The sequence below is a fragment of the Macrobrachium nipponense genome, chromosome 31, assembly GCF_015104395.2.
Source record: "Macrobrachium nipponense isolate FS-2020 chromosome 31, ASM1510439v2, whole genome shotgun sequence".
In the NCBI taxonomy this organism is placed as follows: domain Eukaryota; kingdom Metazoa; phylum Arthropoda; class Malacostraca; order Decapoda; family Palaemonidae; genus Macrobrachium; species Macrobrachium nipponense.
In genome coordinates this window covers 24,318,067-24,345,566 of record NC_061093.1, presented here as the reverse complement: position 1 = coordinate 24,345,566, position 27,500 = coordinate 24,318,067, and the positions used below count along the sequence as shown (strand labels likewise).

At 34.7% G+C, this 27,500-nt stretch overlaps 1 protein-coding gene across 1 annotated transcript in view; it reads left to right on the top strand.

Annotated features, from left to right (window-relative positions):
- Positions 1 to 27,500, top strand: part of LOC135206695 (uncharacterized) — a 197,476-nt gene that overhangs the window by 69,255 nt on the left and 100,721 nt on the right. Inside the window, 1 exon segment of the mRNA XM_064238117.1 lies at positions 15,437 to 15,568. Coding sequence (XP_064094187.1) covers positions 15,437 to 15,568 — 132 coding nt within the window.

Genomic DNA, 27,500 nt, shown 5'->3' with positions numbered 1-27,500 from the left:
ATTTCTTAATGGTTCTGTGATGTTTGATACTTTTATCACACTTCAGCTATCTCATATATCACCCATGCACTGCATAAGATAAAGACAATGTTTTCATTAGCTTTGACTAGATTTGACTTTTTCTTGGAGGATGATCAACTTAGTCATAATGCAGTTTGAAAATTATGCTTCATGTATAGGATCTTGCATATTTTATATTAATTTTTATTAATATCCATAATGTTCAAACGAAATATTGCATTTCCATTTAACGCGTATTTTCAGGAAAGCGAGTAAAAAGAAAATATTTGGTTACCAAATGATTAGAACTCTTCAGCCGACAGGCAGAGAGTATCTTCGTAGGGAAACCCTAACTTTAAAGAAACGAAAGACCGCTCTCTCTCTCTCTCTCTCTCTCTCTCTCTCTCTCTCTCTCTCTCTCTCTCTCGTCACTTTACGGCCAGAACACGATCAATGCCGACTCTTGTGGTGCCTTGTTTAACCGAGGCCAGTTTGACACTTGGTGAGTTTTGGTACTTGTCCCTCTTCCCGCGGTCTCTCTTTTGCTGTTACTTCCCCTCATTTTGTCCCCCATCCTGTGCGGTCAACCTTCCCCTTCAGACTCCCTTCCTTCCCGCCTTCAGGCCCAGTACAAAGGGCGAGAGTGTCCGTCCAAGGGTGAACGGTCAGACCTCACCCACATCCCTCGCCAGGGAACGCTTCTTGGGATTAGTTTGGCTACCTGTCTGATTTATGTGGGACATAGTTCCCCTTCTCTAAAGCACTTGGAGTGATGGCCTTGCTTAAGGAACGCTTACTGTGCGTTTGAAGTTATTTATGTCGTTTGTTAACTGGAGTCGTGTTTCGTGATCTATGTGCTGTTCGTCATTTTTTATTAAAGCTACTCCTTTCCTCTGTTGCTTTTAGAGTAGGACAGGAATTATATTTATTGCCTTGTAAGGAGGCTCCGAAAGCTTTGATGTATCATTGCACTGTACTATGTAGTTTTTTCTCACCGGTAAGGAGAACATTTACATTTATTATATATATATATATATATATATAGATATATATATATATGTATATAATATATATATATATATATTATATATATATATATCTATATATATATAATATATATATAATATATATATATATATATATATATATCTATATATATATATATATATATATATATATATATATATATATGAAAAGTAACCCATTCAAAACATACACATTACTTTTGAATTCTACGGCTTTGCACAGTTACATGCCGTCGAAACGCTTTAGAGAACTGATTCTTCGTGTATTTAGACCAAAATGGAGGAGGCATTTACGTGTTAATAGGTCAATTGTATTTTAAAAGTTTACCTAAAACGTTAAATACTTCTCGTTGAAGTTAATGTACGTCAGCAATATGATATATTTTCAACAAACATTTTAGTTTTCGGTCTTGGAGAACATACCTAATAGGTGATCATTGTCACGTCTATGTGTGGCCTCCTGGAAGGTGACCCAGTAATTTCAGATGCCTTAAGGTTCTTTGAAAGGAAAAATGTACTGTAAATCGTATTCTTCAGAGCTCCAGTACAAAAGCAAACTTTAACATAAGTGTCGATAAGACTTAAGGAATGTCATTGTATCTTTCTTTAGCATTTTTTTTATGTAGAAGAACAAATACATCTAAGGGAACGAAAGCCTGTAGATCTACCTTTCCAAGGGTTTTACTTATATTGGTTTTACAGTAGAACGTGTTTCATTTTTTTTGACACTCATAACCATAAAGGCAGGTTTTGCCGAAAGCAATGAAAATGTTAGGGCAAACCTGTGTACATAAATATTTTTAGAAATTCTCTGCTCTAAAATCCATGTCCGATAACAGCATTGCTTATTATTATTATTATTATGTTATTATTATTTATTTATTTATTTTTTTTTTTTATTTATTTTTTTTTTTTTGCTCTATCACAGTCCTCCAATTCGACTGGGTGGTATTTATAGTGTGGGGTTCCGGGTTGCATCCTGCCTCCTTAGGAGTCCATCACTTTTCTTACTATGTGTGCCGTTTCTAGGATCACACTCTTCTGCATGAGGCCCGGAGCTACTTCAGCCTCTAGTTTTTCCAGATTCCTTTTCAGGATTTCTTGGGATCGTGCCTAGTGCTCCTATGATTATGGGTACGATTTCCACTGGCATATCCCATATCCTTCTTATTTCTATTTTCAGATCTTGATACTTATCCATTTTTTTCCCACCCTCTCTTTCTCTTCAACTCTGGTGTCCCATGGTATTGCGACATCAATGAGTGATACTTTCTTCTTGACTTTGTCAATCAACGTCACGTCTGGTCTGTTTGCACGTATCACCCTATCCGTTCTGATACCATAGTCCCAGAGGATCTTTGCCTGATCGTTTTTTTCTATCACTCCTTCAGGTTGGTGCTCGTACCACTTATTACTGCAAGGTAGTTGATGTTTCTTGCACAGGCTCCAGTGGAGGGCTTTTGCCACTGAATCATGCCTCTTTTTGTACTGGTTCTGTGCAAGTGCCGGGCATTCACTTGCTATGTGGTTTATGGTTTCATTTTTCGTATTGCACTTCCTACATATGAGAGATGTTATTTCCGTCTATCATACTTTGAACATATCTGGTTCTTAGGGCCTGATCTTGTGCCGCTGTTATCATTCCTTCAGTTTCCTTCTTTAGTTCTCCCCTTTGTAGCCATTGCCAATTGTCATCGCTGGCTAGTTCTTTAGTCTGTCTCATGTATTGTCCGTGCATTGGTTTGTTGTGCCATTCCTCTGTTCTTTCTGTCTTTCTCCTGTCTCTGTATATTTCTGGGTCTTCGTCTACTTTTATTAGTCCTTCTTCCCATGCACTCTTTAGCACTCGTCTTCACTGGTTTCAGATATTGCCCCAGTGCTCTGTTTTCGATGTTGACGCAGTCCTCTATACTTAGTAGTCCTCTCCCTCCTTCCTTTCGTGTTATGTATAGTCTGTCCGTATTTCCTCTTGGGTGTAGTGCTTTGTGTATTGTCATTTGTTTTCCTGGTTTCTGATCTATGCTGCGGAGTTCTGCCTTCGTCCATTCCACTATTCCTGCCGCTGTATCTGATTACTGGCACTGCCCATGTGTTTATGGCTTTTATCATATTTCCGGCGTTGAGTTTTGACTTGAGTATCGCCTTGAGTCTCTGCATATATTCTTTCCTGATCGTGTTCCTTCATCTCTTGGTGTTTTATATCTCCTCCTTCCATTATTCCCAGGTATTTGTATCCTGTCTCATCTATGTGTTTGATGTTGCTCCCATCTGGTAGCTTTATCCCTTCAGTTCTCGTTACTTTGCCTTTTTGTATGTTGACTAAGGCGCATTTTTCTATTCCAAACTCCATCCTGATGTCCCCAGATACAATCCTTACAGTCTGGATTAGGGTATCTATTTCCTTGATGCTGTTACCATACAGCTTGATGTCATCCATGAACATCAGATGGTTGATTTTGTTGCCTCTTTTCTTGAGTTGGTATCCAGCATCCATCTTCTGTAGTACTTTTGTCATGGGAATCATGGCTATACGAAGAGTAGTGGGGACAGTGAGTCGCCCTGGAAGATCCCTCTCCTGATATTAACCTCTGCTAGTCTTTTTCCAGAGCTTGTAAGTATTGTATTCCAGTTGCGCATTGTATTTTTGAGGAAGCTGATGGTATTTTCCTCTGCCCCATATATTTTCAGGCATTCTATTAGCCATGTGTGTATCATGTCGAAGGCTTTTCTTATAGTCTATCCATGCCATGCTTAGGTTGGTTTTCCTTCTCCTACTGTTCTTCATTACCATTTTGTCTATCAGGAGCTGGTCTTTTGTGCCCCTACACTTCCTTCAGCCTTTCTGTTGGTGGGGGATGGTGTTTGTCTCCTCTAGGTAGTTGTATAGCCTTTCACTGATGATACCTGTTAGTAACTTCCACATTATTGGTAGGCAGGTGATAGGCCTGTAGTTATCTGGCTATATTATTATTATTATTATTATATTAGTTATTATATTATTATTATTATTATTATATTATTATTGATTATTAAAGGAGATTGGTGCTTCAGCTGCATTAATTTTACAGAAGTTCTTTTCCATCCTTCTTATCATGGCTTTTTCAATATTACTTAGATTGGCGAGTAACGCGCCTATTGGATACATAGGAAAAGTCAAAATGATAAATTTGACGAAATTAATGTATATTCAAATATGGTGTGTATTATCCGTAGATTTATACAAATCTAGACAAATGGAAACGAAATAGAGCCTTCGCTTATATTTGCATTAATCTACGGACAATGCACACCAGATGTAAATATATATGAATTTCGTCTAAATTATCGATCTTGACTTTTCCTACGTATCTGTAGGCGCGTTACTCGCCAATCTAAGTAATATTAAAAAATCCGCGATAAGAAGAATATAAAAGAATTTCTGTAAGATTGATGCAGCTGAAGCAGCAATCTCCTCCAATAGAAATTCTTGAAAGAGGGTCTTCTGCCTAATATTATTATTATTATTATTATTATTATTATTATTTTATTATTATTATTATTATTATTATTATTTTCGTTTACCAAAAATGATAAAAATTCAGAAAATATCCCAGTTCTAATTCATTTACATTTTGATGGAAAACTATCGCAAATTGTTGGATTTTGAAGTAGTTACATCCTGTTCATTAAGTGCTTTAAGCTTCCAGTGACGCTAGAGAATATTCCACACGAATAGATTGAAATATACGTAATTCTATTGATGACTGAGATGCGATTGAGTTTTACTAACGTTCAATTGGGTCATTAAGGATAGTTAATATCATTTAAACGTCTTCACGATTGAAGTATTTTGGGCAGAACAAACATATCCACTTTGTGTATTTGCAACCAAAAAGAAAGAGACATCGTATTGCTAAAGACCCGATCATAAAACTGACACTTGCAAACATGTCGCACATAATGATTCAAGGCAAAGGGGGATATCAAGCTGCAATTGACATCACTGAAAAATACATTGGAAAGTAATAGAGGCTTCGATTTTACGACTGAAATGGGTAGGAAGAAATATTGCTTGCAAGTTACAAGGCCTGCAATATTCACACTAAGCATACATATTGCAGATATTGTAGAAATGAGAGAGAGAGAGAGAGAGAGAGAGAGAGAGAGAGAGAGAGAGAGAGAGAGAGTCCTAATTACCATATTCTCCACATTCCTTAGACATACATATCATTACGTACTAATATAAACTTTGTGATCTTGTTCATTTTAGGTATTTGGCGAAAGAAAGGGACAAGCTATGTTGTATCTGTTTAAGATTCAGTGACCTTTGCCTGTTTAATTAACGTAACTTTTTCCTCGAATAATGTCATAGGTTATTTTGAAGTCTTCTTTTGTATTCCATAGAGGCATGGATGCCAATAAAAATTACCTACAATTTTGTTTTAGGTGTCTATGTCACAGTTGGATGCGCTTTTAGACGAGAAATTATGGCACTTTTTTACATAATTAATTTTCGAATAACAGTCGTTATTTATTGGACACTGCTATACCCGTAAGAACAACTATGCTCTTTGCCATCGTAGATCAATAAGTATTGCATAAGAATGAAATGGGGTTACGTAATAAAAAAATAAACAATGCAGTTACGAATTGCAGCCGTTTGCGCCATGTCCCCAAATGAGGTTTGTGTGTCAATGCACCTCGCGCGGTGCACTGTAGGTATTACTTAAGGTTCTTTACAGCGTCCCTTCGGCCCATAGCTGCAACTCCTTTCATTGCTTCGTTGTTCCTCTGTTCTTATTCTCTTTCTTCCATCTCACTTTCCACCCTCTCCGAACAGTTGTTTTCATAGTGCAACTTTCCGTTTTTTACTGTCAATATCCCTTTGATCCCTGAATGGCCTCGCAGGTCCCATCGCTTGGCCTTTGGCCTAAATTCTATATTTCATATTATTCCATTTGTGTCATGAACTGTCATCATTCACTGAAATATCTGTGTTCGTGGACTCAGGCATAATGGTTTCTCCCATTCTTTTCTCTTTTGATCACACAGATAGGTCAGTCATCAGACCTTTTGTAAAATTGAGCTACAATTTAATAATATGGTTTTTGTTGAGGTAACAGTCTGGATGATATTTTTTAGAAATGCTTACTTGTCTTGATAAATCTGACACGTGATGATGTTTAGCAATTTCAAAAAAAAGAATATGTTTTTTTATCCTAATGCTACATAAACAAATCTAAATGTTACTTAAAATAAATATTCATATCCAAAATTATTTCAACATAAAACTTAAATATGCTAGCCGGTGTATATAGTATTTAGTAAACGTAAAACAGACTGTGAATCGTAGCATAACTGTTGTAATACATAACTTACTGCTTAGGCACTTAGCGATTCTTTAAAGTAGATCACTGGTAGATATAGCATATAAGTACGAAAGAGAGACAAAAGAAGAAAACTGGTGATATTTAGATCATGCTTGTGGTTGCCCCACTATTCAGAGAACCAGAGGACTGATGGTATATAGCAGAAGAAGAAGAAGAAGAAGAAGAAGAAGAAGAAGAAGAAGAAGAACAAGAAGAACAAGAAGAATTCATAACAAGAATTCGACCACGGCCATTGGAGAAATTGTTTGCTTATGAATCGTGCCTCGGGCTCTTTACAGCCAATAAAATGTGTCATTTTTGAGTCTTTCATATCTCGTTGAGGCTTCTACATAGGGTACGAATATTAGAATACGGAAAAGGGTCTTCTGGTCGCTTTATTCGTCGGCTCTATATTTCAAATTTTCTTTCAATCAGAATTATTCATGAGCATAAATGATGTCGTGTAGTCACAGACGTGAACATATAATGATGAAGCTATGCTGTCGGATGACGGATCTCCCTGTGTTGTTTTCATCACAATATGTGATACTGAAATGGGGAACGGATTCTGGATTAGGACGCTCAACTTTAGCACCGTTAGGAAGGTTAGCGAATACAACTAGATCTTATCAGATAAGGTAAATTAATCAGAATATCATGATTCCAGTAAGAATATTTTTTTCATGTGTGGGAATGATAGTTCGCTGCAGTCTATTTGCTTTGCTTTTTGAGATATACACACTGGCAGAACACACGAGTGTTTGTCGTTTCTTCAGCCTCAATCCCCAATAACTTTAAGGCTGTCCAAAGTTTTTCTAGAATTCTGAAACGCCCAGTGAGCCTCTTTTACTTTATGTAATAGCCCATTTAAAACTTTTCCAACGTAAGTGGACCGCTCCAATAGTTCTCCACATTTAAGCGGAAAACATAGACAATAACATCTATATTTTTATGTCTTTTCTAGGATATAGACAGAATGTGAATGTTTTGTTTCATTTCTTTTAGGGAATTATCCTAATTGGCAGGGAAACGATATGATAAAAGATGTGAGTGGCATTCGATTACTCAATACATACATAGATACACGCACACACAAACACACACACACACACTCTCACACACACATATATATATTATATATATATAATTATGTGTTTAATTGAAAGCGGTTTAATGATATATGTTATAGTTCTCGATATAAATACGTTACTGGCTGCCTTAACACTTTCATAATCTTAATCAGTGTTCTTGTAGTTACTGTTTAGTGGTATGATAAAGAAATTAGTCGTAAATATTCGAATCACGATAATTGGTTATCGGTCAGCGCATTATAACTCATCTAATTATCTTTATAAGCTTCCACTCGCATATATACATATATGAAAATATTAAAAAAAATATTTGCACTGACTCAGATAACCTAAAAGATATCAACCAATTTCCTTTGTTCTCATTCGACCTTCAGTTTTGTTAACAACTCTAATTCAAAATTGGTTTATTGGTTGTAATTATTCAACATCTTTTTCATTTACTTTGCCTCCTGAAAAAATTAAAGACGCTCTAATCTACAATGTAGGTCGCTCTCTCTCTCTCTCTCTCTCTCTCTCTCTCTCTCGTTTGTATGAGTTCATCCAAATCACCCTCTCTCAACCGGCGTCTTTCATTCTCCTTCCATTCTTTTAATCTTTTTTTTTTATTTTTTTGAGAATATGTACTTATTTTTTTTTTTTTTTTTTTTTTTTGCGGGGAGGGGGGTTGCCTGTTGGTATCTCTGCCGAGCTATTGGAAAGCGGGAGTAGAGCGTTGCATAATTCATATGCAGCTGGAGTTAACGTGAAACTTTAAGGTGAATCGCTTATCCCAACTTCTCCGTGGTCAAGTTTCTGAGCGATTTGCAAGTGTGATTCCCGAAATATGTTAGACTCTGATGAGTGCCATGCTGCCTTCCCGGGTACGTTTTTCGTTATAGCTTCAGGGAGAGTATGGTTGTGTCAGTCATGGACGAACGGAGGGGCAAAGTGGTGGGGGGAGGGGGCGGGAGAGGACTGTGATGAGGAAGAGACTGACGGACGGAAGAGCTGAGAACTTCCTGGGCGTTTGGGAGACGAGGGAGTGTTTCACTTTCTAACTATGCAACTACAACAATACAACATAAAATCTTTAAATGGATTAACAAATTAAAGCAGGGATGTTGAGCGCACCCAAGTGTGCTTACAAACATAGACTCGAAACCCAAGAATTTGAAAGCCCATGGGACAGAGACACTGTTCAGACTTTGAGAACTTAGACTAAATGTCTCCCGTCCGAACTAAAACAACTATATGCAGCAACGCAGGTGACGTAGCAGCCACATGTAGCCAATTATGTAAAACTAACCAGAGAGTAACTCCAGTTACCCAGTATTTTGGAAAAAATGATTGCTATTGACTTTAAGTGACACGGATGGGGCACAGTCGAGATTTCTTGATATCCCAAAACTCCACTGGAAGAAACTAATGAATATATAATCTCCGGTGGCTAGGTCCATATCTAAGAACAGATGATAGACGTAACAGATAAATAAAGAACCAATGGACAAAAATAGCAAAAACAAGAAATATTAACGCAGTCTCGTTAGATTAGTCTTATGTCTAAGAACAGTTGATTGATACACTATCATATTCTTTATAAAGTGAACCCGTACTAGATTGCGTGCCAAACGCCACGACACATAAATAAAGAACCAACGGGAAGAAGTGAAAAAATTGAATGCCCCCGGGAACAAAAAACTGGAACAAAACTGAAGGATTTTTATGTTGTTTCCTCTGACGGGATCAGCCGAAGGAAGTTCGTGCCGTATGAGACAGCCATTGGATTATACACTCCATGAAATCGCTTCCGTTAGTCGGATGGGGGATATGCATGTTACTATAATGTCCCTTTTGACAGCTTAGTTATGTGAACATCCTTCATCTTGGGGACCGGATGACAGATCATGGGCCTTTTGATTGTTTTATTGGTCTTATTTCATCTTATTCGCTTTTTCTGCCATGGGAAAGAGGCTTTTTTTAAACATATTTTTCTTTTTCCATTGTGGTTTCACTGGCTTCCAAAATTACAGAATCACGGAAGACTAATATATATACTATATATATATATATATATATATATATTATATATATATATATATATATATATACATATATATATATATATGATATATATATATATATATATACATAATATATATATATATATATATATATATATATATATATATATATATATATATATATATATATAAATATATATATATATATATATATATATACTATATATACACATACATATATATATGTATATATATATATATATATATATATATATATATATATATATATATATATTATACTATATATATGTAGTATATATACTATATATATATATATATATATTATATATACACACACATATATATACATATATATATATATACATATATATATATACACTATACACACACACACATATTATATATTATATATATATATATATATATATATATATATATATATATATATGCACAAACTCACATATATAAATATATACATATATATCTATATATATATATATATATATATATATATATATATATATATATATATATATATATATATATGATATAGATATGCAGATAGAGAGATAGATATGCATACAAAAGTATGTGTATGTGTGTGTACGTGCATGCTTTTTATTAAACCATAATGGTTAAATTCTGCATGGAAACGCTCCAAACATTCTTTAGTTATAAGGTTTCATAGCAATTTTATTAAATAACCTTAGAATAAGTACGGAAAGCAAATGATACATACCTGTAGTAATCACCCAACTACTTCGCAAGGAAATTGGAGGTGGATGCTAAGCGGTAACTAAGACTCTTGCAAAGAGTTCATTGATTAGCGATTTTGTACCAAGCTTCCAGTTCCACATAATACTGGCGACTGGTTTAACTGTTATTTGATTATTTTGCATGTTTGAAAACCTAGTGCCAGATGCTATAAGTAAGCTAATATTTTATCAACACTTATCTGTAGGTTAGCTATTTTTATGGTAAAGACGAGGGAGAATGTACTAAAGTGTGTCCGTCATTTTAAACGGCACTAGTATAGTAGTTTTAAGTTATGTTCTACCTGTAACAACAACAAACTGTAATCAAAGTTATGAAGAACTAAGAATTAGTTGTCATAATCATTTATATTCACGGTTATGTATTTTTATCCGCAAAGTGAAAATTCAACTTCCAGTATTGTAATGGAAACAAGAAATCCAATGAGTAACGGAGCATAGCATTGCATGCATCATAAATAACTTTTAACTCAAGCTTCACTACCGCGTACATGGATTATTGGATGGATGGTAAGCGGAGAGAGAGAGAGAGAGAGAGAGAGAGAGAGAGAGAGAGAAATAATAGAGTTGATTTGAAGGTATCACAATCGATTCACACATACATCACCGAACCTTATATATTGGCTCTAATATCATGCTTTGCGGGTAATTTTTTTTTTATGGAATATCTTTGCAATAAAATATTCTGCTCACTTCAAAGAGCAACAGGCAGTCTCGTAAAGAAGTGCATTTTCTGGGCTTCCTTTTTGAGCCCAATCCTGTATTTTCACAGTCATAACATATTTCAGGGGAAGAAATACGTATATTATATTTTTGTTATTGAGAACAATGACGTCACTGTTTGCGTAGGAAAATTAGGGCAGAGATTCTTTAGTCCTTTCACTGACTAAAAAAAGATTATCATTATTTATTATTGTTGTTATCACATCCATCTGTGTGATGTATATCACCTACAGAACGTTTACTCCAAAGATAGTAAAGTTTAATATAAACAAAATTAAAATATAAAGAGTAACTTTTCTTTAAATCACAGGTATATTTATATATAAGGTTCATTGCTGACCTAAAGCCCCCTATCTGCTCCATGTCCTTTGTCCAGCACAAGAATTCGACAAAGCCGTGTTTTTGTAATCGGTATCAAGGCCTTCCATCCAAGGCAGAACACATCAGGCAAATAAACAAAAGGATAACACTTGCTGTGTAAGTGCGTGTTTCCCCACGCTCTATTGTCCTCCTTAATCGTGGTGCTGATAGCCCATTCTCTCCCTCCGAATACACCAATCTCTCTCTCTCTCTCTCTCTCTCTCTCTCTCTCTCTCACGCTCCGCGGCGTGCATTGCATGACCGTCCACGTGGGAAACTGGCAAGTGATGGGGTCTGGTGACGGGAACTGATACAGACAAGCTGCTGGACGGCGAAGCTTTTCCCGTCCGACGGGTGCGGCTGGGCATGATAAAGTGGGCGATAAAAAAGAAACAACGGCGGCCAAACAAACAAGCAAATATCCAAGCAGTGCGATATATCCAGTCGTAACTCCTTCTTGTCAATATTTGAGAGAAGGGGAATTTTATACGGTAAATGGAGTCACTGCGATTCGAACACATTTCGCAGTAAAATGCTGCGAAATCCAATATGGGAAATATTGAGCGTACATCCTGTGTAAAAGCAAAAGCAACCGCTGTGAAGAACTCTTTCTATAGCCTCGTGGAAACGGGCATTGTGGAAGTTACGCGAATGGAAATGGTTCAGTGAGAACATCGCCCGCAGTGCACTTGGCGTCCATCTAAAATAGTCTTCTTCCATAAAATGCCATTGATCACAAAATCACAGATTACACGAGGAACGTGTCCAAAAAGAGAAAGTGAGTAACAACATGAATAGAATGCTCGCGTAAACAGACACAGAAGCAAGAGACCAATAACAAACACCATTTTGCTTAATAAAAAACAAATGAATTTTAAGGAGCGCTTTCATCTTCACTGTGACAGAAGCCCTGGCAGTTTATGAAATGTAATTGAAAAGAACAGAATATGAAAAGGCAACTGCCATTGCAGAATGTGCTCTAAAGAATCATTGCCTGAGATTAAAGGATAAATTGACTTGGAAGAAAAATAGCTGTGAATTACCACGATTCTTTAGGCAATTAATACATTGTTCCATTCTAAAGAAGAGAGATTTGTGAAGGAGAGATGTGAAACAGACACACGAAATATATATCGTAAAAAAAAAAAAAACTCAGCAAAATCATGCTGCTATTAGGCAACAACTCGGTGCCATTCAATCTCAGAAAGGATGAACGAAAATATTTTAATGGAAGCGATTACACCTGAATGGAACGGGAAGACAATTATGGAAGGGAAAGACAATTACCAAATTGAAAGAGGGACAATTTCAGGCAAAATGGAATTGGAAGAATTCTGGAAACGTGGATCGCATAAAACGTCCCCTAATTCATAAATGGGAGTTAGACAAAAGAGTTCCGCAATACGTTTTAATGACCAGTTTTAAGGGTTCATTTTGTTTAGCAAAAGGCGGTATCCGCCATGATACCATCGCAGGATATCTCAGGGAGGAAAGCAAGTCGAATGGTTGGATGTAACAGGAAACGGCTCTCTCTCTCTCTCTCTCTCTCTCTCTCTCTCTGCAAATGAATATGCGTATGCACGCTTTCTCATGGATGTAGTTTTGCGATCATCAGGAATGACTGAATTTTGGTATTTCTGTTGCAATGATATATATCTTTTTGCTCGGCAAAGGTACAGGTATTGTTATTACTGATTGCTATTTTTGTTTTTGTTTTTTCTCTTAAATTGGATACACTTGAACACAGGCACAATTACTACACGTATATACGTACACATACATACATGCATACATATTATATATATATATATATATATATATATATATATATATATATATATGTATATATATATATATATATATATATATATATATATATATATATATATATATATATATATATATATATATATATATATATATATATATATATATCCGTAACTGAACAAATATGCAAAGTGTAAATATTTATGCAATATCCATAAATGCTGACCTCGACTAACGTCAAAACTGGAATGAAAAGGGCAAGGCAAAGAAAATATTTCATGAATGTGAACATCTCTTGTCAACTAAGAGATGGGGGAAGGAATTTATTCCCTCTCGGCTCAGGAGAAAAGATTGAGCTTAGAAAAGATAAATTCCCACATGAGCCATTTGCGTAGTAACAGGTGCGCTTTCAGAGAAACATGACATTGAATCTCCTGGTTGCATGTTTATTTATTTAAAATTTACATGACGTGAGGATTAGTCTCGGACGTTTTCGTTCCTTTTATAAGCCCTTCAAAGGCGTAAGTTGCTAACTCTTGAAATGCCAGTTCCAGTTCGACTTAATATAATACTTCAGGGATTTTAGAGTAAGTTTTGTGTAATGATCATCCTCTCTCTCTCTCTCTCTCTCCCTTCTCTACCTCTCTTCTTCTTCCTTCTCCTCTCTCTCTCTCTCTCGCTCTCTCTCTCTCTCTCTCTCTCTTCTCTCTCTCATCTCTCTCCTCTCTCTCTCTCACACACACGATCTCCACATATATTTTACAGTTTTCTAAAATGTTTCTCTGAAGTCATTTCTCTTTGCTGCTTAGTATATGTTTCTTTATGCAAATTGCTCAGCCAGGTATGCAAAGGTAAAGCAGAGTTTTTTTTTTAGTTGAAAACTTCAAAAATTGTGTGTAGTGGGTATTGATGATGAAGTTTAGATGGCCGCTGTGTCTACATTGAAGAGTGAAGTTTATCCGAAATAGTATGGATTATATTTTTTTTTTCAATATCTATTGGTTTCGTTTCTTAGTATGTAACATATTTCGATGAAAATTTCATTGCAGCGAGAAACTAGATGCTGTTTCGAACCCGAGCGTTCGAAAGGTCACCCCTTTCGGTCTCGATCGTACGCTGAATTATTGATGTTTCTCGTTAGCAGATCGAATTTACTCTATACTTTCTTTTTTTGTGCGTGTTCTCTTAGAATATAATCGAATCGTCTATTCTTACACGCCATTTCTCTGGTGTTCTGACCTTATAGCAATTTTCGTTACACTAGGAGTGCAGTTATGCAAATTGACATACATTTGCCCTAGCATAGAAACAGCTCTATGTAGCATGCGAGTCTGCATGAATATATGTGCTTTTATTTTTGTGACATATATCTGCATTAGCTCTTCCAGGATTACAACTGCGTTGCTGTTTTCATCAGATGTTCATCGTCATACTTTTGTCAAACTTTACGAAACAGAAACTATTTTAATATTAAAAAACAATGATCGAAATATGATGGAAAAATTCTATTGGAGACTTAAAAATCAACGGAATGTTTCAGAAAAAAAGGCAAAAACATTACATTACAGTCTTTATTCAGCCATTCTTATCATTGATAAATTATTTTTCAACGGTCTGCAGCAACACAACGTAACGAAACCGTAGTGAACATCTAAATAGATGATTTTTTTCTACGGTAATTCAGAACGAGAATATATCTACCTTCCCAAATCTGGTCGGAAGATTTTTCAAGACTCGCTCTTATAACTTGACTCAGCAATCACACGCATAACAGGTTCTGCTCACCACTGTATTCTGACATTTAGATCTTTTCTGTGATGGAGCAGGTAGGCCCCTGGTGACATTTATCTGTTTTATGTTGCCGGCCATAATTATGGGGACACTTCATTAACCGGGCTTCCAATTTAAGACACGGTAGTAGCATTTATAAAGTTGCCTGTAATTTATTTGATGTATTTTTTTGGGGGGGGGAGGGGGGGAGGGCCACATCTCCTAAAATGAATGGGTGTTTACAAAAGAGAAATGGGCTTTTTATTTTTCCTTATGGATATTCTCAGACACGATTTGAATTATCTAAAATCTCCAAATCCTTAAAGGTTTCATTAAAATGTATAGTAACACTTTCGATCGACATAAACAGCTTTTCGTCACAAACATTTGTTTGACATGCAGTGTACTCAGCTTTTCGAAGAATATTCTGATAAAATAAAATGAACCACAGTACCAACACTGTTAAGGTACAACAATGGTTGATAAGACGACAACATTTCTATTTATTATTCATCTAATTCTATACATTCACTCATCAATTCTTTTGTTTTTCCGCAGGTGGGGAAGGGCCCCAGGTCATCGCTGGGACGAGGGGTGATGCCAGCACTCAAATTGGCCATTAAACATGTAAATGATCACCCAACGGTTCTTCGGAACTACAAGCTTCATGTGGTCTGGAATGATACTCAGGTAAGAGTTAATTTACTCAAGTGAGAATTCATTTGGTTTTCATTTTTTGTTCTGTCTCATTTACGAAAGGCTTCACTCATCCAATCATTAAATTACAAAGGGACTCTAACTGGGAGTTCTCTTTTCACCACCCGTAAGATATTTCAGTTTCAGTTGGTATTCATTGTATTCTAGTGGCCACCCCCTCCCCCCACTTTTTTTTTTTTATAAAGGACAACATTACAACGGTGAGGACAAATTGTAAACGTTCTTTCATCCGCGAAATATTATTAAAGATATGGCAAAAACAAAATTTAACTTATAAGACCTCTTCCTCTAGTAGGCTGGGTGAGTTATATGTATTAAATGTTATGCATATATGTATATACAGTAATAGTATATATTTATATCTACTATATATATAATATATATTATATATATATTGTGTGTGTGTGTGTGTGGTGTGTTGTATATTATATAAATATATACAAATATATATATATATATATATATATATATATATATATATATATATGTATATATGTGTGTGTGTGCGTGTGTGTGTATGTATATATGTATATATATATACTGTATATATATATATATATGTATATATGTGTGTGTGTGTGTGTGTGGTGTATGTATGCATGCGTCTGTGTGTCTTTTACTTTAATGCAACAGTATACTATTATGATTAAAGGCGCATGAGACTATTTGAACGTTGCAACCATATATTTCGCCAGTCTCTTCTGTATTCGTGTACACTGGCTAATTCTTACTATGTAGTATATACTATATATATATATATATATATATATATATATATATATATTTATATCTATCATGTAGCTTAATTGATCTATTAAAATAAGTAGCTCTCTCTTCGTTAGCAATACATTTTTAAGTTTTTAAGTAACACTTAGCAAAGACTTGTCTGACAAAGTTGTGGAATTTACACAGTATTTTCTACGTCATTTCAAGAGAACTAATGCAGGAGAAGTATGCGCAGGCGCGGTCGCAGCCAGGCGAACGAGCGTCGACAAACGCACTCACAAACTCCTCGAAAGCCGTGCTAATAGATCATTCTTTTCAGCAAAGAAGCAACGAAGGAATAGAGGAAAGAAAACAAGGGGAAAAAAGAGTAAGGTTCTATAGGCACTCTCGGCCCCTCAACAATCTCTCGATGAGGATCATCGAAAACGATCCATTGGGTGGCAAAATATCTCTCGGTCGAGTCTCTCCTCCTCCAACAAAAGGGAAAGAAAAGGGAAAGTGGAAATCATTTTGCGCTGCAGGGCATCAGGGATACTCGACCCTCTCAGCCCTGAGACTTTCGGAGGAGGAGAGAAGAGGCTTTAGTTCGGAATCTTGCTTGCAAACGGGTCCGCTTTTCCTCGTTGCAGCTTTCTCTCTCTCTCTCTCTCTCTCTCTCTCTCTCTCTCTCTCTCTCGTCTCTCTCTCCTCTCTCTCTCTCTCTCTCTCTCTCTGTGCTTTTGAAAATTCTAAAGTAAAACTGGAGAGACCTCGCATGGTTCTTGTCTTTCATCTCTTTCACGTGTAGATGAAAGGGATGACGTATTTATGCTCGTCCCCAATTTTTGCATCAATAAGAAATTTTTGTGTTGGCCAATGAGCCGGAAAACATCAAGAAATCCAGTCACCAAAACCAACAGTATTTCACTGTTTCACTTTGTCTCTCTAAGTTACGATGAAAGTTTGCCTTGAGAAGTGAAAGGTTTTTCCTGATGAAACCTCTTATTTATGAAATGAATGTGTTTAATGAAATACAAAATATGTTTCGAAATCGTAAGAACTTTCCTTTATCCTTCTTTCAAGTTTTATATATATATATATATATATATATATATATATATATTATATATAATATAGATATATATATATACCTAAAGGAATTATATGTATTTCATTTCCACTACTATATTTCAAAAGTTATAAAATACTGCACTGTATACTTTGATTTATTCAGGTCAAACCTATTAACATGATATTCCAAAACGTTACCTGAAATATATATGTACAACAATAATTTTACCTAACAAATAATTATTAAAGGAAGTGGCGACTGGAAATTGCTCATATATATACGAACACATTGTAAGAAAGACTTATAAAGGACCCTCATTATTCTATGAGAAGAGTTATATTCGAACCATATAGCATTGATTTATTGCAGTTTAATGTCAGATGATACCAAATGGTCGCTATTTGTCATGTTCAATGACGCCTATACACTAAACTTCTACTAAAATATGATAGCAAATGAAAATGAAGTACAATTCTGTTCATTTATTTTTTTTTCTGTTTCGCAGTACTGATAACTTTTCTTTTAGAATGAGGACGGCCCCTTTGAAAAGAAATTTGTTACTTGTTATCGCAATCTTCATATCTTATAAAAATATATTTTCTTTTCTTGCTAAGAGAGGGCAGAACTGTACCCTTAACGTCAGTATGAATCTGTCGTCCTTGTTTCGTTTATATTAAATTCACATCGGAGGCAAGTAAAACAAGAATAAGAATACGTCATGGATTTGTTAGTGTCACAAGTGCCACTGGATTTACCAACTATTATAGCGTCCTTTAGGTAAGACTTATAACTGTTCCATTTCAGTGTATTTCCATCGTACTTTATTTTATGTCTTCAGTTGTGAGAGGTTTTAGCTCTTTTTATTTTTTTTTATTTTTAGGAGTATTATCAGTCTTTTATTAGCCGTGCAAATTGGTTCTGCGTGGTTTGAAGTTACGTGATACAATGTGATAATATCATAAATGTTTCCATGAGATTAAGATTTTTATTTTCCGGATATCGCTTATGCTATTTGTTACTTATACCATCGAAATTCCGTAAAATTTCAAACTTAATTAGCTTGAGGAAACGATTATAATAAGCTGTAAACAGTGATTAGGAAAATATTAAGATTACATTAGGAATTTTACCGCGTAAGGCTATGAAGAAACGGCTCAAGATAATGACAGCCAGCTTTGGTTATCTGTTTCTTGCTGTTGTAGCCTTGGATATTTAACGTTTTTTAGTATTAAAAATGTATATATTGACGAATTCGATAGTATTTATAAGAGTATTCCCAAGAGATATTACACGAGGTATCTTTATTAATCTTATTGTCAGAGCAGTTAAAGATTAAGTTTAAATTGTTCCTTACAGCATTGTCTGTTAGCTTGTAAAGTAAAGCGTAGGTTTAAATAACTCGCTTTCAAAGTCTGTGGGTTCAATAAAGTATGATATCGTACAACTTTTAATTACCAGGCCAACGGAAGTCTAACTGTGTAAATCTCCCACGTTGAAGTTTTTTTTTTTTTTTTTTTTTTTTTTTTGCAGAACTAGTTCCCTGAAAGAGTTAATCAATTATCAGTGGCGCCACACTTACTAAGATGTTAAGCGTAGCAGAACTAGATTGGAACTTGTAAAAAGTTGACTGAAGTTTTTCACTTAATTTCCCTTATGTATCTTATGTATCTAGCCTCATATTCTTCCTACTGTATAAGCATTAGTAATTAACAACCGCTTGGCAGGAACATTATTTCTGTATGTAGCAGTGACTCTGCTATAAATATATATATATAATATATATATATATATTATATATATATATAATATATATATCATATATATAAAAAAACAGAGAGAGAGAGAGAGAGAGAGAGAGAGACGAGAAGAGAGAGAGGGGTGGAGGACAGAGAGAGAGCGAGAGGAGAGAGAGCACTTTTACGCCAGGAACTTCTCTTTGGACATAATTATTTTTGTTGATGCCTTTCTTTCCACAGGCGTTACCTTTTTGGGAAGTGTTTGTTCTCCTTATTGAAAAACTCCTTATTCATCAAAGCATGAACTCACATTGGGTGCCTATGGACATATGAAGTTATAATAGAATGCAGAATGAGAGGTTAATGAGGTAGTATTCTTTTTCTTCTGTCTGCATATTGGCTGGTACCGAATGCATCGAGTTCCTTACCTACCTACCAACACCCCTCGACACTGACACACTACCAGAAACCAAAGCTATGTCAATAGACTCCAAGGGATAAAGAAGCTGCATTCGTCAGGAAGACCAGGTTATAGAGCGTCATCGGCTAGATTCTAGTTTCCAGGTTCATTGGCTCTTTCTTGGGGAGAATGTGCTTTGAATTGTAAGAGTGGTTGCTGTATAGTATAACAAGTTTCATGTTTCGATTGTCACACGATTGACAATATCGAAAGGTATTTGGAGAAGTGGTTATTGTACTTTTGTACTTTAAACAATGATTGTTGTAGATGTTAAAACAGAAGAAGCTATGCTTGTTTTGTTATTATTGTATTTGAGGATTGGGGCCAGGAAGTGCATTACCATCCTTCTGGCTTAAATTTATATTTTGAAAGACATGCAAATTTGCAGTCGTAAATTTAACGAACAATAAACTTTCCTTTGAAATGACATTATTAATTATTCTCTTCAATAAGAGCCGAGAAACTTATTAACCATCATATATTTGATGCCACAAACATCTTAGTGTCATGGAGTTTAACAGAACAATAAAGCTCATAGATGTTATGCCCAAGTCGGAAGAATATAAAGGGCAAAAGTAGTGTGCGTAAAAGTAAATTAGCTTAGAAGCAATTAATATCCAAAGTAAATTGCGACTTACTGTTGCAATGGCTCTTAATGTACACGAATGATATCATACAGTTCCTTAATGGCACTCTGACACGAATTAGTTTTGCTATAAACAAAACAAACAAATAATTACTCGTTTATGGCACATAAATGTGGACTGTGTTAGAGTAATGCTACTTTGGAAGTTGACAAGGTAATTACGCTCAAGTACATCTCTTACTTTATGATTTATTAGGGTCATAACCTAGAAGTAGCACTGCGAATGTTGCCAAAGGCTTTTAACAGGATTAAAAGCTATTCCGGTCGTGGAACGTAATAATCGTGATATATGTAATCAGGTAGGTCGATAGATATATAGGAAGATGGAAAATTTACATGCAAGGCACAAAAGCAGTATATATATATATATATATATATATATATATATATATATATATATATCTATATATATATATGTATATATAGTATGTATATATATATATATATATATATATATATATATATATATATATAATATATATATATGTGTGTGTGTGTATAAACAACATTGCCAGATGTAGTCATTAAAAATATGCTTAATCCTAGATAATTGTAGCCATTAGGAAGACATATTGGGTGATGGAAAATACATATTCGTCCGTGGAAGAACGTTTTAAGACAGGTTAATTGACCAGTATTTCAGGAAATTCAAGAAATAAATAAAGTTGGTCATATTTTACCTTTTACCCCATTTCATTCCACAAGGAAACAGAATCAGGCAACAAGAATTTCCAATACAACGGCTAATGAATGATTGAGTCTCATTCTTATTTTCATTCTTATTTTCAGACAGGTAAACGTATAAGAAGATAATTACATTCTTAGCTCTAATTCTTTACTCAAATAATGCATATGCATTGAAAATGAAAGGCAAAAATTACAAAGTAAACTTTGATATAAAGACCCCCAGATTTTCGCATAGGTTTATTATTTTCGGTTGTCTTTTTCACTTTATTTTTTGGGGGGTTGGTTGTCTTTTCCTTGCATTTATAAATCTTTTCAAAGTAAAAAGATGAGACGCTCCCTCCGGCACGAACTCGGAATGACCTTTTGTACCATTTGGCTTTGAGCCAAGAGATGTCGAAGAGAGAGAGAGAGAGAGAGAGAGAGAGAGAGAGAGAGAGAGAGAGAGAGAGAGAGCGGCTAGGATTCGTTTATAGATTGATAAACAAGTTTCATTGTCATGGAGCACTGCCATTGACAACAACTGCATCGAAATGTTTACGTTATATCGCGAATTCTCGTTGCCTGATTGGGTTTCCTTGGAAAATGGAGTGAGGTAGAAGGTAAAATATGACTAACTTTATTTGCTCAATGAATTTTTGAAATGCTGATGCAATTTACCTGTCGTAAAGCGTTCTTCCATGTACCAAAATGTATTTCTCATCATCTCGTATGTCTTCCGGATGGTTAAAGTTATCTAGAATTAAAAATCTTTTTAACGATTACATTTTACAATGTTATGTTTAACTTTCACCAAAAGTGTATGCGAGAGCCTTTATAAACATAATATGCATGTCCTTTTATAACATTAATAAAGCCTACCGTTTCGTGTCTTTATAGTTAAATATATCTGGTAATTTTTATTCTATTATACTACCAAAAGTATGGAAACAAACGCAAGATACTAATTATCAATTCTGAAATAATTGGTTTATATACATTTGGTTAAAAAATGAAGCAAGTAAAATCGATAAACCAGTAGTCGTCACATACTTCTGAGCGTTTGTGTTTACCAATACTTTGCCATGACCAATTATTACTTTGGTTTAAAAATACGAACATAACAGTGGAACACACTTATGAGTATACTATCGTATTCAAAAAAAAGAATTTTTATTTCAACCACTCTGTTAATAGTACTTGCTATTTTATCAGGTGCGGGGTTCAATTCAATCAATAACGGTCAATATAAGCCTTGTAAGGTTAAATATCTATTTCGTGTTGAGTATCCCATAGGAGAATTAGAAACACAACAATCTCTCTCTCTCTCTTCTCTCTCTCTCTCTCTCTCTCTCTCTCTCTCTCTCTCTCTCTCAATTATAGATGATTTAAATTTGGGGCGAAAGTTAAGCTTAAGAATACAAATACAAAAGGACTTTGCACCCCAGAAGAAAGTTATATAAAAATAAAGAAAATCTTATTTTGAACCTCTCCAGTGCGTAGGTGTTTTAAGAGCCATCACGCTAAGATGGGGATTGATAAAATCTATTGATCTTTGTAAAATGATCCTGGACCTTGGCCTTAGGTTACGTCTACTCTCTCTCTCTCTCTCTCTCTCTCTCTCTCTCTCTCTCTCTCTCTCTCTCTCTCTCTCTCTCTCTCTCTCTCTCTCTCTCTCTCTCTCTCTCTGTATAATACCTAATACATGTGTTGATTTTCTCAGAGATTTATGCACCTGAGTGGAGAGAGAGAGAGAGAGAGAGAGAGAGAGAGAGAGAGAGAGAGAGAGAGAGAGAGAGAGAGAGAGAATAGTTAACATTACAGGGCCCTGATGAAGACATTCTCAATCCATTAGAGAGGTATCATACACGATATCCTACTATATTTGGTCCTATATATGGGACATCTTTTCTCTCCCACTCTTTTTCCTTCCCTCTTTCTACTATGGCTTTAGTAAAGTAGTGCATGAATGATTTATACCTAAACGTTATCTCTCTGTAATTAGCTATACCTAAGTTTACTTATCTTGTACGTAGTGTTGTCAGCCCTTTAGATAGTCATAGTAACACTTAACTGATAATGGCATGAATAAGTAATTATATATAAACTGTGTTAAGGATTCATCGCGTGTATCATACCACTAATCACCACGCTTGCTTATTACCAAACACCATATAATACGAGCTAAGTGAAAATAACCATGTAAAGCGTACTACTATTGTTATTTGTTCATATGCTTTCATCACGTTTTCATACGAAATATTATATTTATTGATTATAAAGCGTGTATTTTATACATGTGTAGAATACGACTGGTAAAAATGTTCTGTTACAACGGAATTCCATCTAATAAAAGGAGCCCATAAAAACACCAAAATATAGAGAGAAGAATACTATATTTCAGAGACTGCTGTCTCTCTCTTCAGGTATATACCTGAAGGGGGAGACAGCAGTCTCTGAAATATAGTATTCTTCTCTCTTTATTTTGGTGTTTTTATGGGTTTCCTTTTATTAGGAGGTGTAGAATACATATACCTTTATTTTCACTTTTTTCTGAAGTCAGTAATGTACCCATACCATAATAAATTGCGATAATATAACAGGATCGAGATGACATGTCCTTACCCGAGGAGCTTTGCAAACCGTGTCTGTAATCTGGCATACTTGTATAGAGGGCATTGGTGAGAGAAGGCGACACTAAACCTGAAGCTGGCGGGTATAAACATGAAATCTTTTTCCAATAGACTGCTTGTATTGCAGATAGAAAAATTCTAAAATTATTCAGACCGTTTAATGTAGTAGGCTACAAGAACCGCACAATCCGTCCATCGAGGCGACACAAATGTGAAAAATCTCTACGGTGATCACAATGAGAATTTCACTAACTCTACCGAAGACTAAGCGTGAGACGGGTTGTGCCATTTATTTAGAGCTAAATTATTGCTTCTTGAATTAGCTATTAGCTATTTTGCTACCAGATAAAATTTTATATTAGATATTTTTTTTTAGTAAAAAGGTAGTAATCAACTGTATTAATGTTTTTTAACACTATCGGCTTTATTATAGTGCCCGTCCTAACGTTTATGATTAAGCAAATTTATAATTTTGAGATTTATGAATGAAAACCTTAAACGTGAATGTTATAAGTCCTTCTTTATATAAGTTTGCCATGACATTATAACCTTATCATTCAGTAATGGCAGCTAATATTTGAATTAGAAGAATGACTTTGGTTAAATAGAAATTTACTTTCCTAAATATAAAAAAAATATTCATTATAGTAATAATATCATATATCTTAGTGAATATGTACTGCTTCCACAAAATTTCCAGTAACTAGGAACTCATGGTAGTGGAAAACACAATGTTCTTTTGTTATCTTATGGTCCCATATCACAAATTTGTGTGTTTTTATTATATATGACTTAGAAATCTGATCCTTTTTGTGCACCATTCACTACAATTATTGTGACGGTGTTTATGTTTTTATAAAAAGCAGGCGCACTACTCGAAATTAAAGAACTTACTGGTTTATTCCATTATAGGTAGCTCTTCAGATTCTTTACTGGCCATCGGAATTTAGAGGCACTTTTTTCGGATATCCCTATATAAATATTCTTTGGTAAGTGATTCCTATGGCTAGGTGTTTCAATACTTATCTTCAGCGATGTAATATATGTTAGTGTCAATTCCATATATCTATATATATATATATATATATATATATATATATATATATATATATATATATATATATATATATATATTGTGTGACTGTGTGCGTGTGTTTATACATACATAAGTATACACATACATATTTGTATGCATATAGATAGGTTAATAGACAATAAAAAACTTTGATAAAATCTTCATATATAAACATTTAAATAGAATAACTAAAAACCTTTCGTGAATGAGAATGAAATAGAGTAAAAAAATGGATAATCTTGAATAAAGTAATATTTAATGAATCCACTCATATATATATATATATATATATATATATATATATATATATATATATATATATCATTAGGAATAGACTTCAGAAGAAAATAAAGTAACTTGCCACTATCCTTAAGACGAAACCTTCAAAATAAGACTTACTGACTGAGATGAAGTATGGCCATCAGTGGTGAAAACCGAGATTCTGATCTTTACGATCATAGTTATCGTATTGCTGTTTAGAAACTTGGTTTATATTGTCATCCACCGTCGTCATTTTAAAGTTATGTGAGATAAGCAGCTTTGTCATGTTTAATCTCTCGCAGCTTGCCACGATAAAATGCAGTATGAAATGACTCAATGGGAAAGGGTCTTCTTTTTATCGCAGAGAGCTTCACACAATTTAAGGCTTCGTGACATCGTAAAAGTTTTTAAAACTTCTATTATGCTGTTTCATTATTTTCAGTATCTACTTTAAGATAAAATACGCACAAACACACACACTCATACACACATATATATACATATATATATATTTATATATGTGTGTGTGTGTGTGTGTGTATGTATGTTATGGTGTATTATATATGTATGATGTAAATATAGATGTATATAAATATACATATACATACACACACACACACACACACACACATATATATATATATATATATTATACACTCATTTTTGTATCCTAAAACACTGTAGTATAAAAGATAGTTTCTTAAGTATTGCGTTACCAATAATAATAATATAAAATAATAATAATAATAATATAATAATAATAATAATAATAATAATAATAATAATAATAATAATAATAATAATAATATTAGTAAACCCAGAGAGGAGGAATTTGAAAGAGAGGACAGTTCATTAATATAAAAAGCATTTCACACAGCAGAATCATTCATTAAGATAATGATATTAAAAAATTCCTCTCTCTGTTCAAGGCAAAGTAACTATTTTAAGGAATGTGTCAGGGGACACATTCATATCAATATTCAGAGAGCGTAATGAGAGAGAGAGAGAGAGAGAGAGAGAGAGAGAAGAGAGAGGTTTATTTCGGTATTTAGTTGATATGATGAGAGAGGCAAACGAACAGACTGAGGGGCTCATTTCGGTATTTAGTGGATATAATGAGAGAGAGAGAGAGAGAGAGAGAGAGAGAGAGAGAGAGAGAGAGAGAGAGAGAGAGAGAGAGAGAGAGAGAGAAGGAATATTCGGGTCACTTAAGACAATATTGGTTTCTTCTTTAAGTCAATTAAGATGCGTCAGAAACAATGATTGATGAAGAAGGGTGTCCGAAGGCGCGTGAATAATCATCTTATCTTCCTAGGAGGATTGGGCAGACGTTGTTACGTTAGAGGTTAGGGGATGTTGGGTGTTGAGGGGGGGGATGGGGATATGTGGGAGGTTTGGCCATTCCTGTGGGAGCTCTGAGCTTTCCAAATTACGAATTCGACGAGGACCTGTCTATTCCCTTCGTCATTTTGAATAAATGATTTACCGTCGTCCTCAATCTCTGGCCTTAATTAGACAGAATGGCGTAGGACGAAATTTCTATAAATATCAATACGAATTATTTGTTGACGGCTCCCATAACTCCATAAATTTATGTGCATTTGGTTTAGACTTTTCAAAGTAGTAAAAAAAAGTATAACAGGGCAACATTTCTTATTAGGGGTAAGCCTGGTTTTTTCTTTCAATCATTTGTTTCAGAGACATTACGAAAACATGGCAGTATTGTGCGATTACTGTGCCATCGTTTTCTTGTATCAGAGTTCCGTTACGATTATAATCATGTTAATGCTGTTGAATCAGTGTTTACCAGGTTATTTACCAATCAGTAAAATACAAGAGTACAAGGTCATGACTGAGGGTACATACTAGTAGTTTTGAAAGAATTAATTTTATTGTTCATTTTCTTTTTCCTCTTCTGTACTAAATCCGGACGAAGTTTATAATGGTCCTTATCCAGGTGTTTGTTTCATGTCCTTTGATAGATTCCTTTGATAACTGATTTAAAGAGCCATTTGTGGTTTCGCCTTGGCCAAACCCTCCATGGGTTTTGGAAATCCTTTTGGTGTCAGGGCCTGGTGAGGTTTCCTGCGTTCCCCATTCATAATTTATTTTGTCTTTGGCAGTTGTTGTACGGACGAATGTCTTCACTGACTCAAACCCCTCATATAAGGGTTTAGGAAAGTCTAAGACTAGCTTTAACTCATCCTCTAACTCATTAGTTCATTGCGCTATATATGAGCGACGATAGATGCCATTGCTTTTCCTGTTAGCAAATTACCCGTAACTCTCCATAAATCTAAAACGTTCCATTGCAAAATCGATGCGAAGGTATTGAATGCCATAATAACCTATTAAAAATTGTTTTTGTCACCCCCCCAAAAAAAACTCCTAGTCCTTCTTGTTAAACTATGCGAAGTACTTACCTAATGGCAAAGCTTTCGGGGCGATCTTTTAATTTCAGAGAGGGTTTTCTTTCTTCTTTTATTTCTTTCTGAGCATCATGTGTTTTTTTTAATATATAGATAATAATAATTAGAAACTATATTTTTATATTATTTAATTTCATAATGAAAATACCAAGTTTGTTATGTTAAGGTATATTTGTATATGCGTATTTATCAAATCTGGTAATATATATATATATATATATATAT